The 20,455-nt window shown below is 43.1% G+C and overlaps 1 protein-coding gene across 2 annotated transcripts in view; it reads left to right on the forward strand.

Annotated features, from left to right (window-relative positions):
• The window catches only part of BRCA1 (BRCA1 DNA repair associated), a 55,151-nt gene extending 41,329 nt beyond the window's left edge, over positions 1-13,822 (forward strand). For both annotated transcript variants that reach the window (XM_079798801.1, XM_079798802.1), the window contains exons 16-23: positions 372-459; positions 3,308-3,385; positions 3,882-3,922; positions 5,903-5,986; positions 9,010-9,064; positions 10,979-11,052; positions 11,680-11,740; positions 12,744-13,822. In XM_079798801.1, coding sequence (XP_079654927.1) covers positions 372-459; positions 3,308-3,385; positions 3,882-3,922; positions 5,903-5,986; positions 9,010-9,064; positions 10,979-11,052; positions 11,680-11,740; positions 12,744-12,922 — 660 coding nt within the window. In that variant the 3' untranslated portion in view covers positions 12,923-13,822. The remainder of the gene's footprint in view (positions 1-371; positions 460-3,307; positions 3,386-3,881; positions 3,923-5,902; positions 5,987-9,009; positions 9,065-10,978; positions 11,053-11,679; positions 11,741-12,743) is intronic.
• Positions 13,823-20,455: the final 6,633 nt, after the last annotated feature.

The raw sequence follows: 20,455 nt of genomic DNA on the forward strand, positions 1-20,455 counted from the left end.
GTGTAGGCTAATTACCTCTCAGCTTATATATAGTGTAGGCTGATAAATCTGTGTTATAGTAGAGCAGCACTCTGAAAAGAAACTAGATGTCTTAGGGAATTCAATGATATCTGCTATTAAAGGGAAAATTAATATTATTTTGAATCCTTGGTTATAGTTCATGTCTCCTAGCATGAATTACTTTAGAATTTCTTCCTCTGATTTGTACATAATTTGTATTAAATTGCTATTTATTTTGAGACTTCAGACATGTTAGGATAAAAAGAATGTACCTTTTCTGTGAGAAAAAAATGGAGATTCAAAGCTAGGATAACTAATGCTCTAAGCTGTGCACTAGAGGTAATTTATAATAATATTTTATTTGATTTCAGATGCGTGTGCACAAGTTTGCCAGAAAATACCACATCACTTTAACTGATCTAATTACTGAAGAGACTACTCATGTCATTATGAAAACAGGTATACCAAGAACCTTTATGGAATGCATTGCATCTGTTATATGGAACTACATGAAGAAATGGGAGTATTCGTTAAGCATAGCACAGGTGGAAGTCTTCCAGTAGTTGATTAACTATGTTTTGCGAAAGAAAAATAATAGTTTTCTACTTCCTGGCCCCCTTTTGTTTTGGGTTTAAGATTTGGAGAGTGGTGAAGCAGAACAATGAACCACTTTTACTAATCCACCCTGCCTGGACTATTCTGTGTGAAGGGCTTTCTGGTAAGGCAGAGCTCAAATCCTAGAGGAATAAATAGGGCAAAGAGGAGAATGGATGGAAGTGAGCCTTTATTCAAAATCTGGGTGGTTGAAAGCCCTAGCTCCATGTCTATTTCATGTCCTAGCTCCACACAAACACTAGTTTGAGTGTGGTTGAGAGTTTTTCAGGAAATAAGTACAGTATCAGCTCTGAGATAGCCAGCATGTGGAAAAGGAAAAACAGAAGGGAAAAATGCATCTGTCCTACACCTTCCCCTTTTTATTTTATTTTTTTAAAATATATTTTATTGATTTTTTTACAGAGAGGAACAGAGAGTTAGAAACATTAATGAGAGAGAAACATCGACCAGCTGCCTCCTGCACACCCCCCACTGGGGATATGCCCGCAACCAAAGTACATGCCCTTGACCGGAATCGAACCTGGGACCCTTGAGTCCGAGGGCCGATGCTCTATCCACTGAGCCAAACCGGTTAGGCCTACCTTCCCCTTTTTAAATCTTAATTCTGACTCCCGTGATAATGTAGACCTCCGAGTCCTTTAGTTGACTATAAGCTAAATCTGAATAAATATTTCAGGGCTGCTAAAAAGCTCATTTAAAATTAGACCTCATTAATACAAACCTATTGTCTGGAACAAGTAAAGTAAAAATCCTGATTTCCCCCACTGTATTCTCTGCTGGAGTGACTTCCTGGAAAACATGTGCTCTGTTTTGAACACTATGCTTTTTAAGCTGGTCACTGACATGTTAGAGAGTGTTTATCCAGAGGTAGAAGATGAGGATGGAGAAAAGGAATTGAGAACAATGTCATCTGAAGAACAGATGAAGGAATGAGAAGACTTAAGGGAACAAGACCACTGTCTTCAAATATTTGAAGTGTTGTTGTCTGGAAGAGGAGTTAGACATGCTCTTGGGCTCCGGGAAGCAGAGACCAGTGCATGCAGCATACAGGAGATGCAGCTCTTAAAACCTTTCTCAAAATTGACTTAGGAAATAAAATGGTCCACTCTGTTCACATTGCTGCAGGCCCTTGAGTAGAGGATCCAGAGTCCTTGGCAAGGACACATTGCCTCAGAACCTCTAAAATGTTAGCTTTGTACTCTATACAGATCGTACCACAGGATCAGAGGATAATACAGGAACCAGGTGCCAGAACAAGATACCTTGAACCAAGTTCTATTTTAGAGTTGAATGTCATTAAAGTTTAATATATCTTAAGCTATAGGTTTGGATCAAAGCTGCTGGAAGGTGAAAGGAAAACTTTAAAAATGTAAATTAAATCTAAAGTAATTAGTCTTTAAACTCAAAGGCAATATAACGTTTTAAAAAATATGTTTTTATTGATTTCAGAGAGAGGAAGGGAGAAGGAGAGTTAGAAACATCAATGATGAGAGAATCATTGATCGGCTGCTTCCTGCACGCCCCTGCTGGGGATCAAAGCCACAACCCGGGAATGTCCCCTGACCAGGAATTGAACTGTGACCTCCTGGTTCATGGGTCAATGCTCAACCACTAAGCCACACTGTCCAGGTGGCAATTCAACTTTTGAACTAAAAATAAGCTAAAATGTCTGTGTTGAAACCATATTATTAAATCAACTTTCACAGCCGTTAAACAAAAAGCTATAAAACTGTAATGAAAGAAAAAAGATTTTAGTAATTTGTGAAGAATTCTGTGAGAGAGAATGGCTGTTGTTACTACTGGCAGATAGACTGCTATGTTTAAGATTTCGTTAAATACATTTATTTCCTCAGTTTGTTTAATTCTTTAGAAGGTTGTGGGGTTTTTTTTATTATTATTATTTTATTTTTATTGATTTCAGAGAGGAAGGGAGGAGAGGGAAAGATAGAAACATCAGTGGTGAGAATCATTGATCGGCTGCCTCCTGCATGCCTCCCCCTGGAGATCAAGCCAGCAACCCTGACATGTGCCCTTGACCGGAATCAAACCCAGGACCCTTCAGTCCGCAGGCTGACGCTCTATCCACTGAGCCAAACTGGCTAGGGCACAGAGGTGTTTTTGAAACACTAGGAAATAAACAGAAGTGATTATTTAGATACTTCTTTCTGGAATACTTATGAATAGAGGGATAATGCTATGAAAATACTCTGTATTTTTCTGTCCCTCTCAGGGAAATTAGGAGGTTAGGATTCCCCAGGTTAGAAGTCTGGGGGTGAAAATTTTGTCACTTACATTGACACATCAGATAGAGGATTTCAACAATACTGTTTTCTTCTCCTTCCACATATTGCCATCCAGTAAAATAGGTCTTCCCCATCCACATGTATCAATACTACTGATGAAGATAATTCCCTGAGCACAGTGATGGATGTCTTGTCATTGAGAAGATAGGGCAGACATCTCCTTTGGTTTTAACTTCATATCAGCCTTTTCTAACTTCCAAAGATCCACACATGCTGGTTATAATTAGGGGTGCTTCCAGCCTCTGATTCTATCACTGGGGTATTGGAATCATTGATCCATATTGATTGCAAGTAGCATATAGAACTGGAGCTCATTAGCTTGTTAGGACAGCACTTCCTGACTTTGTTTTCAACTTATACTGATCCTTTGGATATTTTTCATTCTGCAGATGCTGAATTTGTATGTGAACGGACACTGAAATATTTTCTGGGAATTGCAGGAGGAAAATGGGTAGTTAGCTATTTCTGTAAGTATAGTGCATTTCTCCCCTCCTCCCTTTTACACTTCAGAATTGCATTTTTACATCAAACATCTTACCACCTAAGGTTTTTTGCTGATGTTGTATCTGAATTACCAAAAGGTCTTTAATGATAACACTAAACTAGTTTTATCTTTAACACATATGTCTTTGTTCAGATAAGCTGGTGATGTTGGGAAAATGGATTTCTTTTTATAACTAATAGGACCTAATCTGCTCCTAGAATGTTAGTATACGAATTAGGGATTTATTTAATAGTAGGCAGCAATCCATGTGCAGCAGGCACTGTTATAATGTTTGGATTAAGCATCAACCATATCTCCAAAAAGAAATCTCTACTACAAGGAGCTGTGGCTTTATTGAGATGGGACTTCTGCTCAGTGTTATTCCTCCCAAGCTCTTACGTGAATTGCTTCACCATCCACTTCCACAAAAAGCCCATGTTCTTCTGCATTGTGACCTGTCTTTTCTGTGATCTCTTTAGGGGTGACCCAGTCTATTAAAGAAAGAAAGATTCTAGATGAGGTAGGTACTTGATGTTACAAACTGATCAGAAAGACTTGATGCCATTGAGTCACATAATCACCGAAAATTTAACTGCTTCCTTCCTTGTACCACTTTGATGATGGGGATCATCAAGAATTATGCAGAGCAAACCCAGAAATTCTGTGCCTCATTCACTTGTTCTAAATTTCAGTAGAAACAATCCTTTCCTTGGAGGAAGGAAAAGGAATTTATAAAGCAGAAAAAAGATTCATAAGCAAAAGAAATAGGCTCACCTAAATCTATATACATAGATCTTGATAGAGAACTGGTCGTTGGCTGTTAAATTAAAGAAAAATCCTTCATATTAATATGCAAATGTGTTTGTTTAGAAATCAGAATCCTTCAGAGAGATGTTACTCTTTATGACACTGAGAACAGTGAGAGGTAAATAAGAAGAGTGTAGGAGGAGAAATAATTCTAGAACAGAACCATCTAAGAGCTGCTGGTGACAACAGATCAGGGAAAATAAAACTAACAAAAATAGTTTTGAGATATTACATAGTATTCAGTATATTCATAATTAAGTGATATTTTTGTTGGTTTTAACTATCATTCCATGGTATATACTATTGGGAGCCTACTCTGTGCTGGACACCAGGAATACAGCAGTAAACAAGACTGACAGGTCCATTCTCTGGCCAGATTCTTGTTTTGTTGAAGGAAAATACACTATGAAAAAGATCATTTAAGATAGCAATAAATACCATGAACAGCAGATTAGTAATTGACCAGGGACAGAGATTGACTACTTTAGGAGGCCAGGGATGGCTTCTGAAATGCTTGAGCTGAAACCTAAAACACAGGAAAGAATTGGCCTTAGAAAGTGTAGGTAACAAGTGTTAAAGGCAGAGGAACAGCAAGCATAAAGGTAAAAATAAATAAATAAATAAATAAATAAATAAATAAATAAATAAAGGTCATGAGGTAGGAATGAGCTTGTTTGTTAAAGAAAAATAGACTAGTGTAGCTGGAGTATAGTAATTGGTAAATAATATGTAGGGAGCATAGATTAGGCAAGGGGCAAGATATATAAATTTGGGGATTTAGAAGGCCTTGTGTGTGTGGGGGGGGGGGGTAAAAGATGGATGGAAAGGAGCAAAGGGGAGAAAATGAGACATTTGTAATCCCTCAACAATAAAAAAAAATTGAGGGGTATATCCTAGGCATCCAGGAAGAGAGGTTAAATAGGGACAGGGGTACAATCAGGCCTATAAAATTGAAGGCCATCTCCAAATAGGTGACATTTATCATTAGACTCTTCTCACTCAAGCGACTAGAAAGTATGAAGTGATCTTTCCCCTAATATTAGCCTGTGGTTATACTACCATGACTTTATTTTACTTTGTAATAATATTGGCAGTGGATATGATCTTCTACAACCTGAGTTTCAGTCAGAATTGTTTCTAAGCATTCTTCCCCTAATTTATCCCAAAAGCTCTAACCTCCCCAATCCCATTACTCTCATCCTTGACCAATCAAAATAGTGATAAGTAAAAGCTTTTTCTTCAGTGTATTAAATGTATATTTTATCATTATGGTTTCATTAACTAAACCTCTCAATGGAAATCTGAAAAACTCTTAGCTGGTAATACACAATTGATTTAAGAGATAAGGAATTCTCCCGTTATCTTTATAACTGCACAGTATTAGCAGTTTAATCTAAATGCTAAGTGAATGTTTTGAGAGGAGATAGATGTTGAAAATTAAAATACAGTAAGTCCCAGTGAGGTGAAAAGCCAATTGTTCATTTCTGCCCACAAAGCTTTATTTCAGGGAATTGATTTCAGCAGCTGAGATGCTGGTCAGTTCATCTGTCTACCAAAAAGAATGATTTAAGGGGAGTGGTCAAAAGATTGCCTAGCAATACTCAATTCCTTAAATATGGCACATCTACTCTGCTTCCATTGAGGGCGGCTTCTCTTTCTCTGATCCCTGTGGTTTGCATTTGGTCTCTTTTAGCATGATTTTGAAGTCAGAGGAGATGTTATCAATGGAAGGAACCACCAAGGTCCAAAACGAGCAAGAGAATCCCAGGACAGAAAGGTAAAGCCCTCCTTCCCCATGTTGACAGAAATCCCACCACCCCTCTGCATTCCAGGCCCCTTAGTTCATCTTTTAAGGGGTGTTACATACTGCTAGGTGCTTCCATATAGGTTCTTTTTTTAATTCTAAGCCAATAAGGTAAATAAGTATTATATCCATTTAATGAATGAGGGGACTTAGAGGTTTAGAGAAGTAATTTGGTCCAATCTGGGGTTCAAATCTTAGCTGATAAATGGCAGAGCTGGGATTTGAAACAGATATAAATCTAAGCCTTTGCTCTTTCCACTTTACCATAGCGTCTTTCTCTAAATTACTGTGGTAAGTGCTGTAAAGGGGATGTATGCAGTGCTGTCTGTGGATGCAAAGAAGAGAAAATGATTGATAATCAATAGCTAATATTTATATAATGTTCACTATATGCCAAGTCTAAATACTCAACATGTTTTAACTGATTAGCAATTTTATAGTAACCCTATTAGATATGTACAATAATTATGTCTATTTTATAGATGAGAAAATTGAGGCTCAGAGAGGTGGAGTAAGTTGCTCAAGCTCACACAGCTAGTTGTGAACGCACAACTAGAAGTTGAACCCAGGCAGTCTAGCTCCAGAATATGAGCTCTTTTTTAAATTTATTGATTGATTTTAGAGAGAGAGGAAAGGAGAGAGAACCATTGATTTGTTGTTTGACTCATTTATGCATTCATTGATTGATTCTTATATATCCCCTGACCAGAGATTGAACCCACAACCTTGGCGTACTGGGACCACACTCTAACCAACTGAGCTACCTGGCCAGAGCCTGGAATCTGAGCTCTTAATGACAATATTATATTTCTTGGAAAATTATAGGTTGCACCAAGGAGAAAAATAGCTGATTCTAACATCTTTGAAAACGAAGGACTAGAACACTCAGAAACACTCAGTGACGTTCCCAGATCATCCTGTAGCAAGTGATGTAGCCAAAAACTGTGTCCTTCTCTCAGGGAGAAGTCCAGGCAAGATTTCACACCTGCCTGTCAGGCCTGAGCCAGCAGCTTTCTTAGGCCCCTGACTGAGTGCTTACGTTCCCAGTCTGCCCTTCTTCCTCTTTCAAGTGTGCACCGCCAGGCATTTGGGAACATCCCCACAAGGAGCACCTTCTGTCCTTTTACAGAACTTGAGGGCGAACCAATAGAGGTGATTTTCCAAGGAAAACTGCTTTGGGAGATGATCACAAATTATCAGTCCCTGGAGCTCTGAACCCCGGGGGTCAGCCCACCCTCACCTTCTTAACCAATCAAGTAACTTCCCAGATGCCAAGAAAAGCTTCTGGCCCTATGTCTGCTTCTGCCTTCACCCCGGGGGAGCTCTGTGAGCCAAACGTTTTTTTCTTCTTCTTCAAATTAAAAGTAAGAAAGTTTATTTAGAGCCGAAACCGGTTTGGCTCAGTGGATAGAGCGTCGGCCTGCGGACTCAAGGGTCCCAGGTTCGATTCCGGTCAAGGGCATGTACCTTGGTTGCGGGCACATCCCCAGTAGGGGGTGTGCAAGAGGCAGCTGATGGATGTTTCTCTCTCATCGATGTTTCTGACTCTCTATCCCTCTCTCTTCCTCTCTGTAAAAAAATCAATAAAATATATTTTAAAAAAAAAGTTTATTTAGAAAGTTATAGAGGTTGTAGAAGTGAGCCAGCTGGGCTGTGTAGGCTCAGGAAACAAGTTACAGAAGCAAAAGGGGGAGGGGGGGTGCTTGGAGCTTAGGAGAGAGAAAGGCAACGAAACTGGCCTGGGGGAGCGGGAAGGGGAGAGAAGTAAAGGGAAAGGCAGGGCTTGCTCCTGAGAGGAAGAACAGGCCCCAGCCATTTGTTTTTATTCCGCTGAATGCAAAGCAGAACTAGCACCAGATTTTTCCCTCCTTCAAAGGAAATTTCAGTGTTTGGGGGTTTTTCCTGCATGCAGGGTGGCAATGATGGGAAGTACCTGATCAAAGTAATGACATTCTGAAGATATGAAAATATCACCATAGTATTTTCCTATGAAAGAGAAACATATTTATAGAGGTGAAACTTCAAATTTCTTATCTCATAACTAGACATCCTCTTCAATGACTATCAGCCTGGATGGAAAAAATTCTAATCTTTTGTGCTTTTTACAGCAACGTTTGGCTCCAGCTGGCTGCCTGGGGAGAACTTTTTTCCCCCAATATATTTTTATTGATTTCAGAGAGGAAGGGAGAGGGAGAGAGAGATAGAAACATCATTGATGAGAGAGAATCATTGATTGGCTGCCTCCTACACACCCCACACTGGGGATTGAGCCCGCAACCTAGGCATATGCCCTGACCGAGAATCGAACTGTGACCTCCTGGTTCATAGGTTGGCGTTCACAGATGCTGGAGACCAGAAGAAAGTCAGGAGAAAAGGAGCATGTACATATAAAATAAACATAGACCTCTCTGCCAATCAGAGTTATGGTTAGTTAGTACTGATGTACCAAGTTTGGATAAACATCAAATATCAACTAATAGCTGAATTTCTAGCCATTAAACATGCCCCTTCCACTCTCCCTAAAAAATGGCCTCGGGCGAGGATTAACAACAAAACAAACAAAACAAGTCTTCTAAAATCCAACAGTGTTCTGGACATTGGACTGATTGTCTCTGGAAGTAGCAGCAGAAATCGTCTGGTGGTAAAGGAAAGGAAAAAAGATGCCCAGCCGGCATGGCTCAGTGGTTGAGTGTCGACCTATGAACCAGGAGGTCATGGTTCAATTCCCAGTCAGGGCACATGTCCAGGTTGTAGGCTCGATCCCCAGTGTGGAACGTGTGGGAGGCAGCCGATAAATGATTCTCTCTGATCATTGAGTTTCTGTCTCCCCCCCACCTCATTCCTCTCTGAAATCAATAAAAATATATTTAAGGGGGGAAAAAAGGAAAGGAAAAGAAAAATGAAAGTTCTTAGAGAGTCTCTTTATGTTGTTTTTTATAAAACCCATACTCTTGTAACTAGTGTTTCTCTATTCCTCTGTTCCTCTCTTCTCCCAGATCTTCAAGGGCCTAGAAATCTGTTGCTATGGGCCCTTTACCAACATGCCCACAGGTAAGAGACTCGGGGGACTGCAGGGTCCAGCACCAGCCTTTTCCGTACATAGCTATAGGAGGGGTCATCTTATGGGGGTTCCTCAGATTGGCGAGAGGTTAGTCTATTTATCTATCACCTGTCAGACAAAACTGCACTTAAATGTTATCCTGTGACAAACAAAAACAAAACCTAGCCCTGAGCCCCTTCTCAAGAGTTTGAAGGCAGTGAAGAATTAACATCTGTGCTCAGATGGGGTAGAGCTGCTCTTAGTGCCTTTTGGTCTAAGAAAGAGGGGGAAATAAATTAGGGAGAGAGTTCTTCATTTGATGGTGAAGAAAGCACAGCAGCTGCATAAGCCCTCTCCCATACAAGCTCAGAGCAGGGGAAGACTTGAACATTTTCTAATTAATCTGACACTGATGTGATGTTTTAGTGCTGTGGGGCTCAACTCTGGAGTTGTGCAGTACTGAAGCCCTGGTGTATGTATAGATTTGATTTGTTCTCTTTTTCTTTTTTAAATCCTCACCTGAGGATATTTTTCCCATTGTTTTTCAGAGAGTGGAAGGGAGGAAGTAGGAAGAGAGAGAAAGAAACATCAATGTGAGAGAGACACATCGATTAGTTGCTTCCCCCACCCCCCCACCCCCCACCCCCCGACCAGGGGCAGGGAGTGAACCCATGACCCTTGGTATGTAGTAAAATACTCTAACCATTGAGAAACATTGGCCAGGGCTGGTTCAATTCTTTTCTTAATGAAGGCTACCTACTTTTACACCTGTGCTCACCTCTGTCCCAGGATCAAGTCCTTTTGCTTCTCAGAAGACGGCCTTAGCATGTGGTCAGGGATAGATGAGAGCCTGGCAAAGTAATTTTGCTTATGTCTTCTTTATTTGTTATTGATTGGATTTTTATGAAATTTCAACATGCCACACATGGATTTCTCAGTGTTGTTGTACTTTGGTATAATGAAAACCAGGGCCTCTAGCAGGTATCATTTTAGAAGGGAGTCAGTTGCCGAAACCGGTTTGGCTCAGTGGATAGAGCGTCGGCCTGTGGACTCAAGGGTCCCAGGTTCGATTCCGGTCAAGGGCATGTACCTTGGTTGCGGGCACATCCCCAGTAGGGGGTGTGCAGGAGGCAGCTAATCGATGTTTCTCTCTCATCGATGTTTCTAACTCTCTATCCCTCTCTCTTCCTCTCTGTAAAAAATCAATAAAATATATAGAAGGGAGTCAGTTGACCTCGGTACGCTCAGACAAAGAGGAGCACCTCAACCATCCCCAGAAATGGGTTGATAGAAAAGAGTACCCATAGGGGCCCAGGAGCCACCCATTGGTCAGTTCTACTGATTTTTCAGGTCCAGGTACAACCTCTTCTGGTTTTTATTCCCTTGAGTGTGTTGATAGCAGCTCAGCATGTAGCCTTTCCCAGCTGATGTGCTGAGTCTCTGTCCGGGGTGATAAGTGTTTTTTGTTTTGTTTTGTTTTAATTATCTTCCCATATCTTGACATTTACAGTAATTACCACCGAGTATGGTGCTCTCTGTGGCCCTGATTATCAATTACCAACACAGAATTAGGCAAGGAGGGAGGGAAGACGGGTGGATGTTTTTTCACAGTATCCTACCTGCAACTTAGCAAATTAATGAAAATTAGATTTTTTTTTTCTTGTGTTTTATTTGAGAGACTGTTAAACCTTATCTACCAAGTGGCCTTATTGGGACTGATAACCAGAGTAAGTAGCAAATCAGTGGCAAATTAACTTAGAATCCTGGCCCTCTAGTTTCAGGCCTTTCTGTTCCTTTGGAGTCAAGAGACAGGGTCTCCCACTGAGAACCTTGCTCTAAGCCTTCATTCAGAGGAGTATGGGGTAGGGAGCCCAGGTTAAGCATGTAGATCACTGTGGTGATTTTCTGTCTCAATGCCTATTTAGATCAACTAGAGTGGATGGTGCAGCTTTGTGGGGCTTCTGTGGTGAAGGAGCCTTCATTATTCACCCTCGGCGAGGTAAGCATTTGGTGCCCTGTCAGGGGGGGAAACACAGTACTCTGTCTGGTGATGGAGCAAGGCAGCACCCATCAATCCCTATGAACTACCCCTCCACACCCCAGTGTAGCCTGAGAGGTCTCGCTTAACCCAAGCCTTCTCTGACCACGTGTGTGTTTCAGAAGACTCCATCTGTAAGGGAGGAGTGAGGACCTGAGAGCTCTAAGTATTTAATGTACTGAGGGAAGGCTCTTTTCCTCTAATCCTTCCTTTTTGCCGTGTGCCCTTCCTCCTCCTTTGTGTGGTTGCTTCATCACACCATCAAGAAATGGTGAAGTGGGATGTGAGGGCGATCTGGCTGCGACATCTGTCACCCCATTGATCGCCAGGGTTGATTCGGCTGATCTGGCTGGCTAGGCGGGTGTCCCCCTCCTCCCTCACCGATCCATGTGCGTCCCTCCCGAAGCTGCGCGCTCAGTCGAAGAGGACGACCTTCCCCCCAGAGGAGAGGACCGGTCTTCGGTCAAGGGTATACGAGTAGCTGCGCTCCCCTGCTAGAACCTCCAAACAAGCTCTCAAGAAATGGTGAAGTGACTATTCCCAAAGTCCTGTTCTGATACCCTCAATGTTTCCTTCCTGGGGATGCAGGGCACTCACCCAATTGTGGTCATGCAGCCGGATGCCTGGACAGACGACAGTGGCTTCCGTGGTAAGTCTTACTGTAAGCCTTCATCCAGAGGAGTGTGGAGTAGAGGGCCCAGGTTAAGTGTGCAGATTACTATGGTGATTTCAGGTCTGATTGTCCTGTTTAGATCAACTGGAGTGAATGGTGCCCCTGTTTGGGGCTTCAGAAGGCCACAAGCATGTGCCTGTGAGATGAGTTTGGTTCACCACCGGTTACCCAGTGCTTAATTAACACAGCGCTCAGTGCATTCGAGGGGCTCACATTTGTTGAAGGAATGGCTAAAATATCCTTTTAAAACCTTTTTGTTGTTTATTTTACATTACAAAAGTAATGCATGAACTATTTCCATTGAGGGGTTAAATATGAATGTTCATCACATGAAATAAGAATGAACACAAACAATAAAAGAATCCCAGTAATCGCGCCCCTTGGAGATGATCACCATAAAATTCTTTCAGGCATGTGTATATGTATATACATATATTTTACACGAATGTGATCATGCTCATATTGTGTTGCTTTTCACTTAAGATACTGCAAATGTTTTCCCATCATTAAATTGCAATGCTGTTTAACAGATTGGGGCTCATGTTAATAAAGTTGTTAAAGCTGTAGGCTTTCACCAGCTGTCACTCCTCAGGCTGCTGAATAAGGTCTTATGTCCTAAAGCAGTGGTCAGCAAACCACGGCTCGCGAGCCACATGCGGCTCTTTGGCCCCTTGTGTGTGGCTCTTCCACAAAATACCACGGCCTGGGCAAGTCTATTTTGAAGAAGTGGCGTTAGAAGAAGTTTAAGTTTAAAAAATTTGGCTCTCAAAAGTAATTTCAATTGTTGTACTGTTGATATTTGGCTCTGTTGACTAATGAGTTTGCTGACCACTGAAGCATTACTTACCATCAACACTTTTGCTTCTTCCTGAGTAACCCTAAGAACTCATACAACCAGGTGCCCAGAATAGATTAACTACAGTCTGGTCTGGGGAAATGTGAATTGACACTAATCTCTACTTGTGTTCTCTGTCCTCAGTGAGTGGGCAGATGTGTGAGGTACCTATGGTAACCCGAGAGTGGGTATTGGACAGCGTAGCCCTCTACCAGTGCCAGGAACTGGACACCTACCTGATACCCCAGGGCTCTGGGGCTGCTGCTGATTCCTGCCAACCCTGTGTAGAGCCTGTCTCCACAGGACCCCAAGAACAAGCTTAAGAAATGGCCTTTTCCCAGGCCCTGGGAGCTCCTCTTTAGTCCTTCCACTGTCCCGGTTACTAAATGTTTTATGTACATCAACCTGAAAAGACCTTCTGGCTGTGTAAGGGTCCCTTAAAGATTTTCTGTTCCAAGTCTCCCTTTGAAATCTGCCATGAGCACAAAATTGTGGTAATTTTTCACCTGAAAAGAATTTTAAACGCCACCGGTTGAGCAAGATGCTGATTCATTATTTATCAGCCCTATTCCTTGTACCGGGGCTGTCGGCTTAGAGCTGGTGGCACAGAGTAGCTGGGCTCAGGAGAATAGATGGTTTCCCTGAATTTGTTTCTCTAAAACCCTGTGTTCATAAAGGCCAAGGGTCAAACTCTTAAATGGGAGGGAGGTGAGCACTTAGGGATCTGTGATGCAACTTAAAATCAGAACAGTCCTTAGGCAGCTCTTAAATGTTGGAGTGGGGTATTGGGAAGGGAATTCAGAGGCAGGTAATAGATATAAATATGAAACTTGATGATTAATTAGAAAGAGGCGTCACGCTGACCCTGGTCTCCAAAAGTCTGGGTAAGAACTGTGTTCAAAGAGAGTCTTCTAATTCCCTGTTTGTAATAAATAAAATGTTTATTGTTGTAGCTCTGATATGTAACCCATTCCTCTTGAAATATAAGATCTCTGATATGAATATTTCATGTCTGTGAAATGACGGATCCCACCAGAAAAGGAGCTGTTGCTTTCCTTGAGGTAATTTTTTTCCTTTTGCTCCCTATTGTTGAACTGTACAGCTTCATAAATAATTTTGTTTGCTGGAGGAAGAGAGAGTGTTTTTCATAAACTCATTATCTGGGACTGTTTCTAGCTGTTGGAAGGACTATGTCTTCCTTAGCCCCACAGTGTGTGGGGGCAGTGCAGACTTGATTGTACAAAATACATTTGTCAATGTTGTACTATTCACCTTCAAATAAAGTTGGTAGCAAACACTTCCACACGTATGACTGTCCTTTATGCTCATGCCTGCAGACTTCTCAGAGCCTTTTCACTGTACTATAGTAACACCCATTTACTATCTCAGTCCTGTGGGTCTGAGCCAACTGGTTTCTTTGTTTCGGGTCTCACAAGGCCAAAATCAAGGTGTCCGCAATGCTGTGTTCCTTTCTAGAGGCTCTGGGGGCTGAATCCACTTCCAAGCTCATTTCATGTTGTTGGCCAGATTGTTCCTTGCAGCTGTAGGATCTCTGTTTCCTTGCTGGCTGTTGGCCAGTGGTCATCCCTAGCTTCCAGAGGCTACCCACACTCCTAGGCTTATGACCCTACCTCCATCCTCAAAACCAGCCATGCTGGTCAAGTCTCTCACAGTTGGACTCTCTCTGACTTATCTCTATTAACTCCTGCCAGAGAATTTGTTAAGGGCTCAAGGGATTAGGTTGTGCCTACCAGGAAGTCCAGAGTGATCTCCCTATCTTATGGTCCAAAACCTTAATTACAGCTGCAGAGCCCCTTAAGAGTTGTTTGATTAAATAGCCAGGGGCCAGAAATCTAGGAAGGGCATCTTTAGAATTCTGACAACCACTCCTATTTAACGTGCTTAATCCATAGATAATAATCTGTGTCATCATTTCTTGGTCTTTACACTGTCGTAGATTGGAATCCTCTTTGAGGCAAAGAATGAAAATCCTCACACAATTCAGTGCTGCCATATTTGTAAGGAAGGTGGGTGGGTAAAGGAAGAGTAGAGAAAATGGACCTGCCATTGTTACATTTTTATTGCATTCAGTCTTCACCACAGCTCTATGAAGTGGGTATTTGTCACCTCATCTGAAGAATGGGAACGGAAAGATTTTGCTCAAAGTTTGCACAGCTAGTAAATGGCAACTTGGAGACCTGAACCCATGCCCTTTCTATCCCATCATTCAGCTTTCCATGTGTATCAGTCACTGACCCAGGTCAGAAGGCATCGCTTCAAGATTCAAGGAAATCTGGGGAGAATAGTGGGTTGTGAGGGGAACTAGCACTCTAGCTTCTTTTATGGGTCATGGTGGGAGGCAGTAGAAGGTTCCTGTCTCCAAGAGGCAGCTCTGCCTGGGAAAGCAGCCCTAGGCAAAGGGACTTACCAGATTAGATCATGGCTACTCCTGTTTCCGCTCCCATCCAGCCTCCCAGTTTATGATTGCTCATCTTTCAGTTGTCAAAGCCTTCCAGTTCAGCCTCGCCTACAGCACAGCCTCTTAGGGGCCCATGCCAGCTCCCTGTCTACCTGCCAGGGAGTCCTGGGTTCTCAGTGTTAGCAGGAAAGACAGGCAGGAAGCAAGTGCTACACACCCAGTCTTTAGTCAAAAGTGTTTCATTTACAGGGACAAGTCATGGCTTACTGGACTCTGGGAGTGAGCCAGGCCTCAGCCTGCTGCCCCATCACTGATGGGTTAATAGGAAAAGCAGTATCTATCTAGGACAGCCTGCCTTCCCAGGAATCCTGAGTGGAAGCAGAGATGGCTCAGGCACATTAAGATGTTGTCTATAGCCGAAACTGGTTTGGCTCAGTGGATAGAGCGTCTGTCTTCAGACTGAAGGGTCCCAGGTTCGATTCCAGTCAAGGGCATGTACATTGGTTGCAAGCACATCCCCAGTAGGGGGTGTGCAGGAGGCAGCTGGTCGATGTTTCTCTCTCATCGATGTTTCTAGCTCTCTATCCCTCTCCCTTCCTCTCTGTAAAACAATAAAATATATTTTAAAAAAAGAAAAAGATGTTGTCTATAATTGTCTCCCAGTCTTCCAACAATTGTCCACCCCATCTGTTTTTTGAGCTCTGTAACCTTTTCCTGGAAGTCAACTTCTGACCCTGCCTCGTGATGCTTGGCTGGGTCTGAGTCTTCTCTGATGAGAAAGTAAATCTACTTGTTCCTTTCACCTCTGGCTTTTTAAGACGCCCTCCCAGTTTTCCATCCCACAATCTTTAGCCCTTTCTGGGCAAAGCAGCATTTTGGGAATTGGTTCCTGTACTGCCTTTATCTCATTTCACAAAATGAACTTCTGCAAAGGAGTTGGAAAGGAAGAAGAGGAGGGATTATCCTGCAGGCACAGGGAGGAGCCTAGTGGAGAGCTTGGTAGATTATCTCCCTCCTAAAAAAAATGCAGCCGGAATCACCAACAAAGTATGGGCTCAAAAACATGCAGGAGAAAAAGAAAGGAATCAGTGTTGGGGTGGTTGGAGCGGAAGGAGCCAAGCTGCCCAGAATGTATCCTATGAAGGCTGCAAGGAGCAGATAAGGGCCCCAGAGGCAGCGGCAGAGAGAAAGCAGGGTGAGGGGACTAGATCTACCCGAAGAGACCAAGAGAGAAGGGGCTTGCTTGCTAGCCAGACACCTTGAGAGCTTGCTTATCAAAACCTGTAAAATGGCTGGGCCAGAGGCCCCTTTACCGTACGTACTTCAGTGATGTTTAGCTCCCTCAAACAACCTATAAATCTGCCCATAACAAGGAGAAAATTAACGAAATGAATATGGGCAAATAGATCATTAGGGAGAACTGGAGACAGCCAGGTCCTGTGGAGAGCAGGGATTGGGGAGTGCAAAGGGAGCTGATCCTGTCTCCAGGCCAGAACTGTGGAGTCCTAGTTTCTGGGACCTAGAATGATAAAGCCGATTAATATACAGTTTAGTGGAGTGATTCTCAAACCATGGCCCCCTGATGGGAAAAGGGGGTAGGTAACAAAATCATCTAGCAACTTGTTAGCTATGCAAATCCTGGTGCCTCACTCTAGAAATAGTGGAGCCCAGCAATCTGCTTCTGAAGCTAGCTCAAGTTTGAGAACCATTAGCTTGGTGAAAGGGGCTGCCAATTAGTATAAAGTGTTACCTATGGTCTAATCTTTGTCTCCCTAAGAGATGAATCTTAGGGCTGTTGAAAAAAACAACAACTAAGGTTGCCCTGGCCTGGTAGCTCATTTGGTTAGAGCATCTTCCCCATATGCCAACGTGGCAGGTTCAATCCCAGTCAGGGCACATGTAGAAACCAACCAATGAATGCATAGATAAGTGGAACAACAAATATCTCTCTCTTCCTCTCTCTCTCTCCAATCAACTTAAAAAAGAGAGAAAGAAAAACTAAGGTTTTAAGGGCTTAGATAGTTCTTATCTCCAAGGTTGCAGCAGCTAACTTCAGTTGACTCCAAAATGGCCCTTTAAACAAATACAAAACGAAGGACAAAGGTTAAATTATATTAGCAACCTAGGAGCAGAGTGCTTTAAAAGAAACAGCTAGAGGTTTAGGAGATTTTATTAATATTTAAATTGCAGTGAAACCACAGCTGCAGCCTTTGACTCCAGCACAGAAATATGCAAATACAGCTTTCTAAAGAAAAGAATCTCAGACAGTCCTCAAGGTAACAAGAACAAATAAAACAAATGATTTTGTAATTTATTTTTATTGACTGATGAAGAGCAAGGCACAGACAACCTGCCCAGTGAGTCTGCTGCCCTTGGGCTCTCTGAGAGAAGAGAAACGCGGCCTAGAGGAAGAAAGGTAGGCTGGGCTGCAGCCTGGTGACAGGAAAGACCCAAATTGGACAAAACAGGAGGCAGATGGGAGAAGACTAAATTAAAAGGGAAGGAAAATGGAAACTCAACCCTGAGTTCTGAGGACCATCTGATCTTGCTGGCTCTCAGGAAAACAATAATAATCATTAATGACTGTCATTTGTTTCCCTCCTACTAAGTGCCATGCATTATTCCCAACATACAAAGGAGGAAAATGATGCCTTCAGAGGTCAAGCAACTTGCCCAAGATCACACAGTAAAAGGAGGTAGCAAAGCCTTGATTCAAACAAAGATTCGTGTGAAGCTAAATTGTACTGGGAACCAGCTGTAGGAGATGGTGAAGGTGAATAACATTAGTAAGGCCAATGATGGAGGGGAGAATCTGTGCCCACTTCTGGGGTAGCTTGTGTGTGTGTATGTGTGCATACTAGGGTTGTGGAAGGGAGGAAAAATCCATTTCTGGCCTTCAAATTGCTTGCTATTCCAGGGGTGAGGTAAGAAAGCTACAGGAAACCTTTGCAGAATTGTGCCTTCTGGTTCAAAAGCCCTTTGTGGGATGTGTGGTGGGGGCAGGCTCTGCCTGCTATGGGGGAACCTCTGGGTAAAGCATCTCAAGCTGGCCCTTGGAACCTATGAAGGATTTGACAAGGTGAAAAGGAAGCCAGATTTCAGAAGGCCCAGGTAAGAATCCCAGCTGCCAGAATTGGGAGAAGGAACACCTGATTCAGAAAGAGAAGAGATAGAAGAATTTCTAAGGATACATTTCTCTGAGCCACTCACCCAGTCTCCCCAGACTTTCTGTCCCAAGCCCAAACCCAACATCTCCATGGTTTGCTTGCTGATCCCTTTCAGGCACCCTGACCAACAAATATGGGGACCCACAGATTTTGCTCACCTCTATCCTATACTGAGCCAGTTCTGTTCTGCCATCTCTGCAGGCCCACATCCTGCCCTCCCCCACCTTCTCTATAGAGTCTTCCCAGGTCTTCCAGGCCAGAATCTTCCCCACTGAGAACACTCAGAAGTTTTGCTTTATTTATGATACTTTCTCTCTTCAGTAGGTTATTTCTTTATTTGACTAGAAGGTCCTTATGGGCAAGATTAATATCACTTTATCTTTTGTTGTTGTTAATCCTCACCTGAGGATATTTTTTCCATTGATATTTTTAGAGAGAATGGAAGGGGGGAGTGGGAGATAAAGAGGAGAGAGAAGAGAGAGAGAGAGAGAGAGAGAGAGAGAGAGAGAGAGAGAGAGAGAGAGAGAGAGAGATTGGTTGCCTCCTGCGCGCATCCCGACTGGGCCAGGGATCGAACCTGCAACCCAGGTATGAGCCCTTGACTGGGAATCAAACTCGAAACCCTCTGGTGCACAGGCGGATGCTCTAACCACTGAGCAATGCAGGCCAGGGCAATATCACTTTATCTTTGCTGTTATCCAGCTGTGTGTCTGGCAGCTTCCTTGTTAGGTACCCAATGAGTATGTGCTAAAGGAGCAAGTTCAAGGATGAATGAATGGTCTCATTGAGTGAATGGTTTATCCAACTACTGGCCTCACCCTCAAAAACTTTGGTCCCTGATAAACTATCCACATTCTGCCACTGGGAGTACTAATTCCCTTTAATCTCCCCAATTCATTTTTCTAGGACCCCGATTTACTCCAGACACAATACGAGGGATCTAAATATCCAAAATTCACTCTTCCTCTTCTCAGCCCACACCTACAGATTTCCTCCTCAATTCTCTTTTGCCTATCATGAAGCCCACCCGCTGTGTGATTAACCAAAACCACACTGGGACTGAGAACATCCGTTTCCCCTCTCCATGCGTCCTCCAGCCAGGCCACCTCTAGGCTGGTTACTCAAAACAGATAAACTGCTGCCGCCATCGCTACAGAAATAATTATGTTCATGACAATCTCTCTGCAAGTTCAAAGCGCTGGCACCACCATTATTTCTCTCTCCTCACTTGTTCCCTGGGAGATGGCTACAGTAAAGATGGTTATCCCCACTTTATGGGTGATGAAACTAAGGGCCAGGGACTCGCCAAAGGTCACTCGGTGAATTGGTGGCGGACCTGGAGCTAACCAGCCGAGAAGTCCCTATTCATTAGGCCACAGATGGAAACACCCTCATTATTTTGTCTGGACTGTGTTTTGTCTGGGAGGGAGGGAGTGTGGACTCCAGCGGAGCAGGAGCGGGGACTAGAGAAGATAAAAGAAAGTTTGTGACCCTGTGAAGTTTTCTCTCTGCAATGCTGCAGCAGTTGGCACTGGTTAATTCCTGAAGAGTTTTTTTTAAAAAAACAAACAAACAACAAAAACACGTTACCACATGTCCTAGATTAGAGAAGGGGAAAAGGTGAATCTGAAGGTAATAGACACACAGGTAGGCAGATGTTTGCCGTCTTCTCTTGAAGACAACACAAAACCAAATGGTGTTGTATATTAACAAGAGAAACGAAAACGACAACTTCTATGGGTCTTCCCAGCTGTTTGGACTCTGGAATAAACTGCTGCCACGTAGGTAGACAATCTTCCCTGGTAAGACCTGTCCCTGGGGCCTGGTGAGGGAAGGGCTCTCCTGGAGGCACGGGGGCTTTGAGGGCTGTTTTGGGGCCCTCCACAGCTGCCAAAGTGGGATCACCCCCAAGCCCACAGAGGCTCTGAAGGTCATGGAAAGCAAGATCTGGTTTCTAACCAAATGCCAGAGAAATAATAATTTTTAAATCTCCATAGGAATCCAAGAGGCCATTTTCTAAAGACACGGCCCCAGGGCTGTACTGGAGAAGGCAGGGATGGCCTTTCCCTTCCCTCCAAAGCCCTAGCCTGCTCCCCTGGCTCCATTCTAAATGGGATCAGGGCTTGTCCCCTTCACCCCACCCCTACCTACCAGCTCTGGACTTTTCTCAGCTGTTATCCAACACCAGCCTCCATTATTCCTTGGCCCTTGGCCGAGGCCTCAGCAGCTTCCCTGTACCACTGCCTGGAGGCTAAGGGAGAACCGAGATG

Source organism: Cnephaeus nilssonii, assembly GCF_951640355.1.
Source record: "Cnephaeus nilssonii genome assembly, chromosome: 19".
Lineage (NCBI taxonomy): Eukaryota > Metazoa > Chordata > Mammalia > Chiroptera > Vespertilionidae > Cnephaeus > Cnephaeus nilssonii.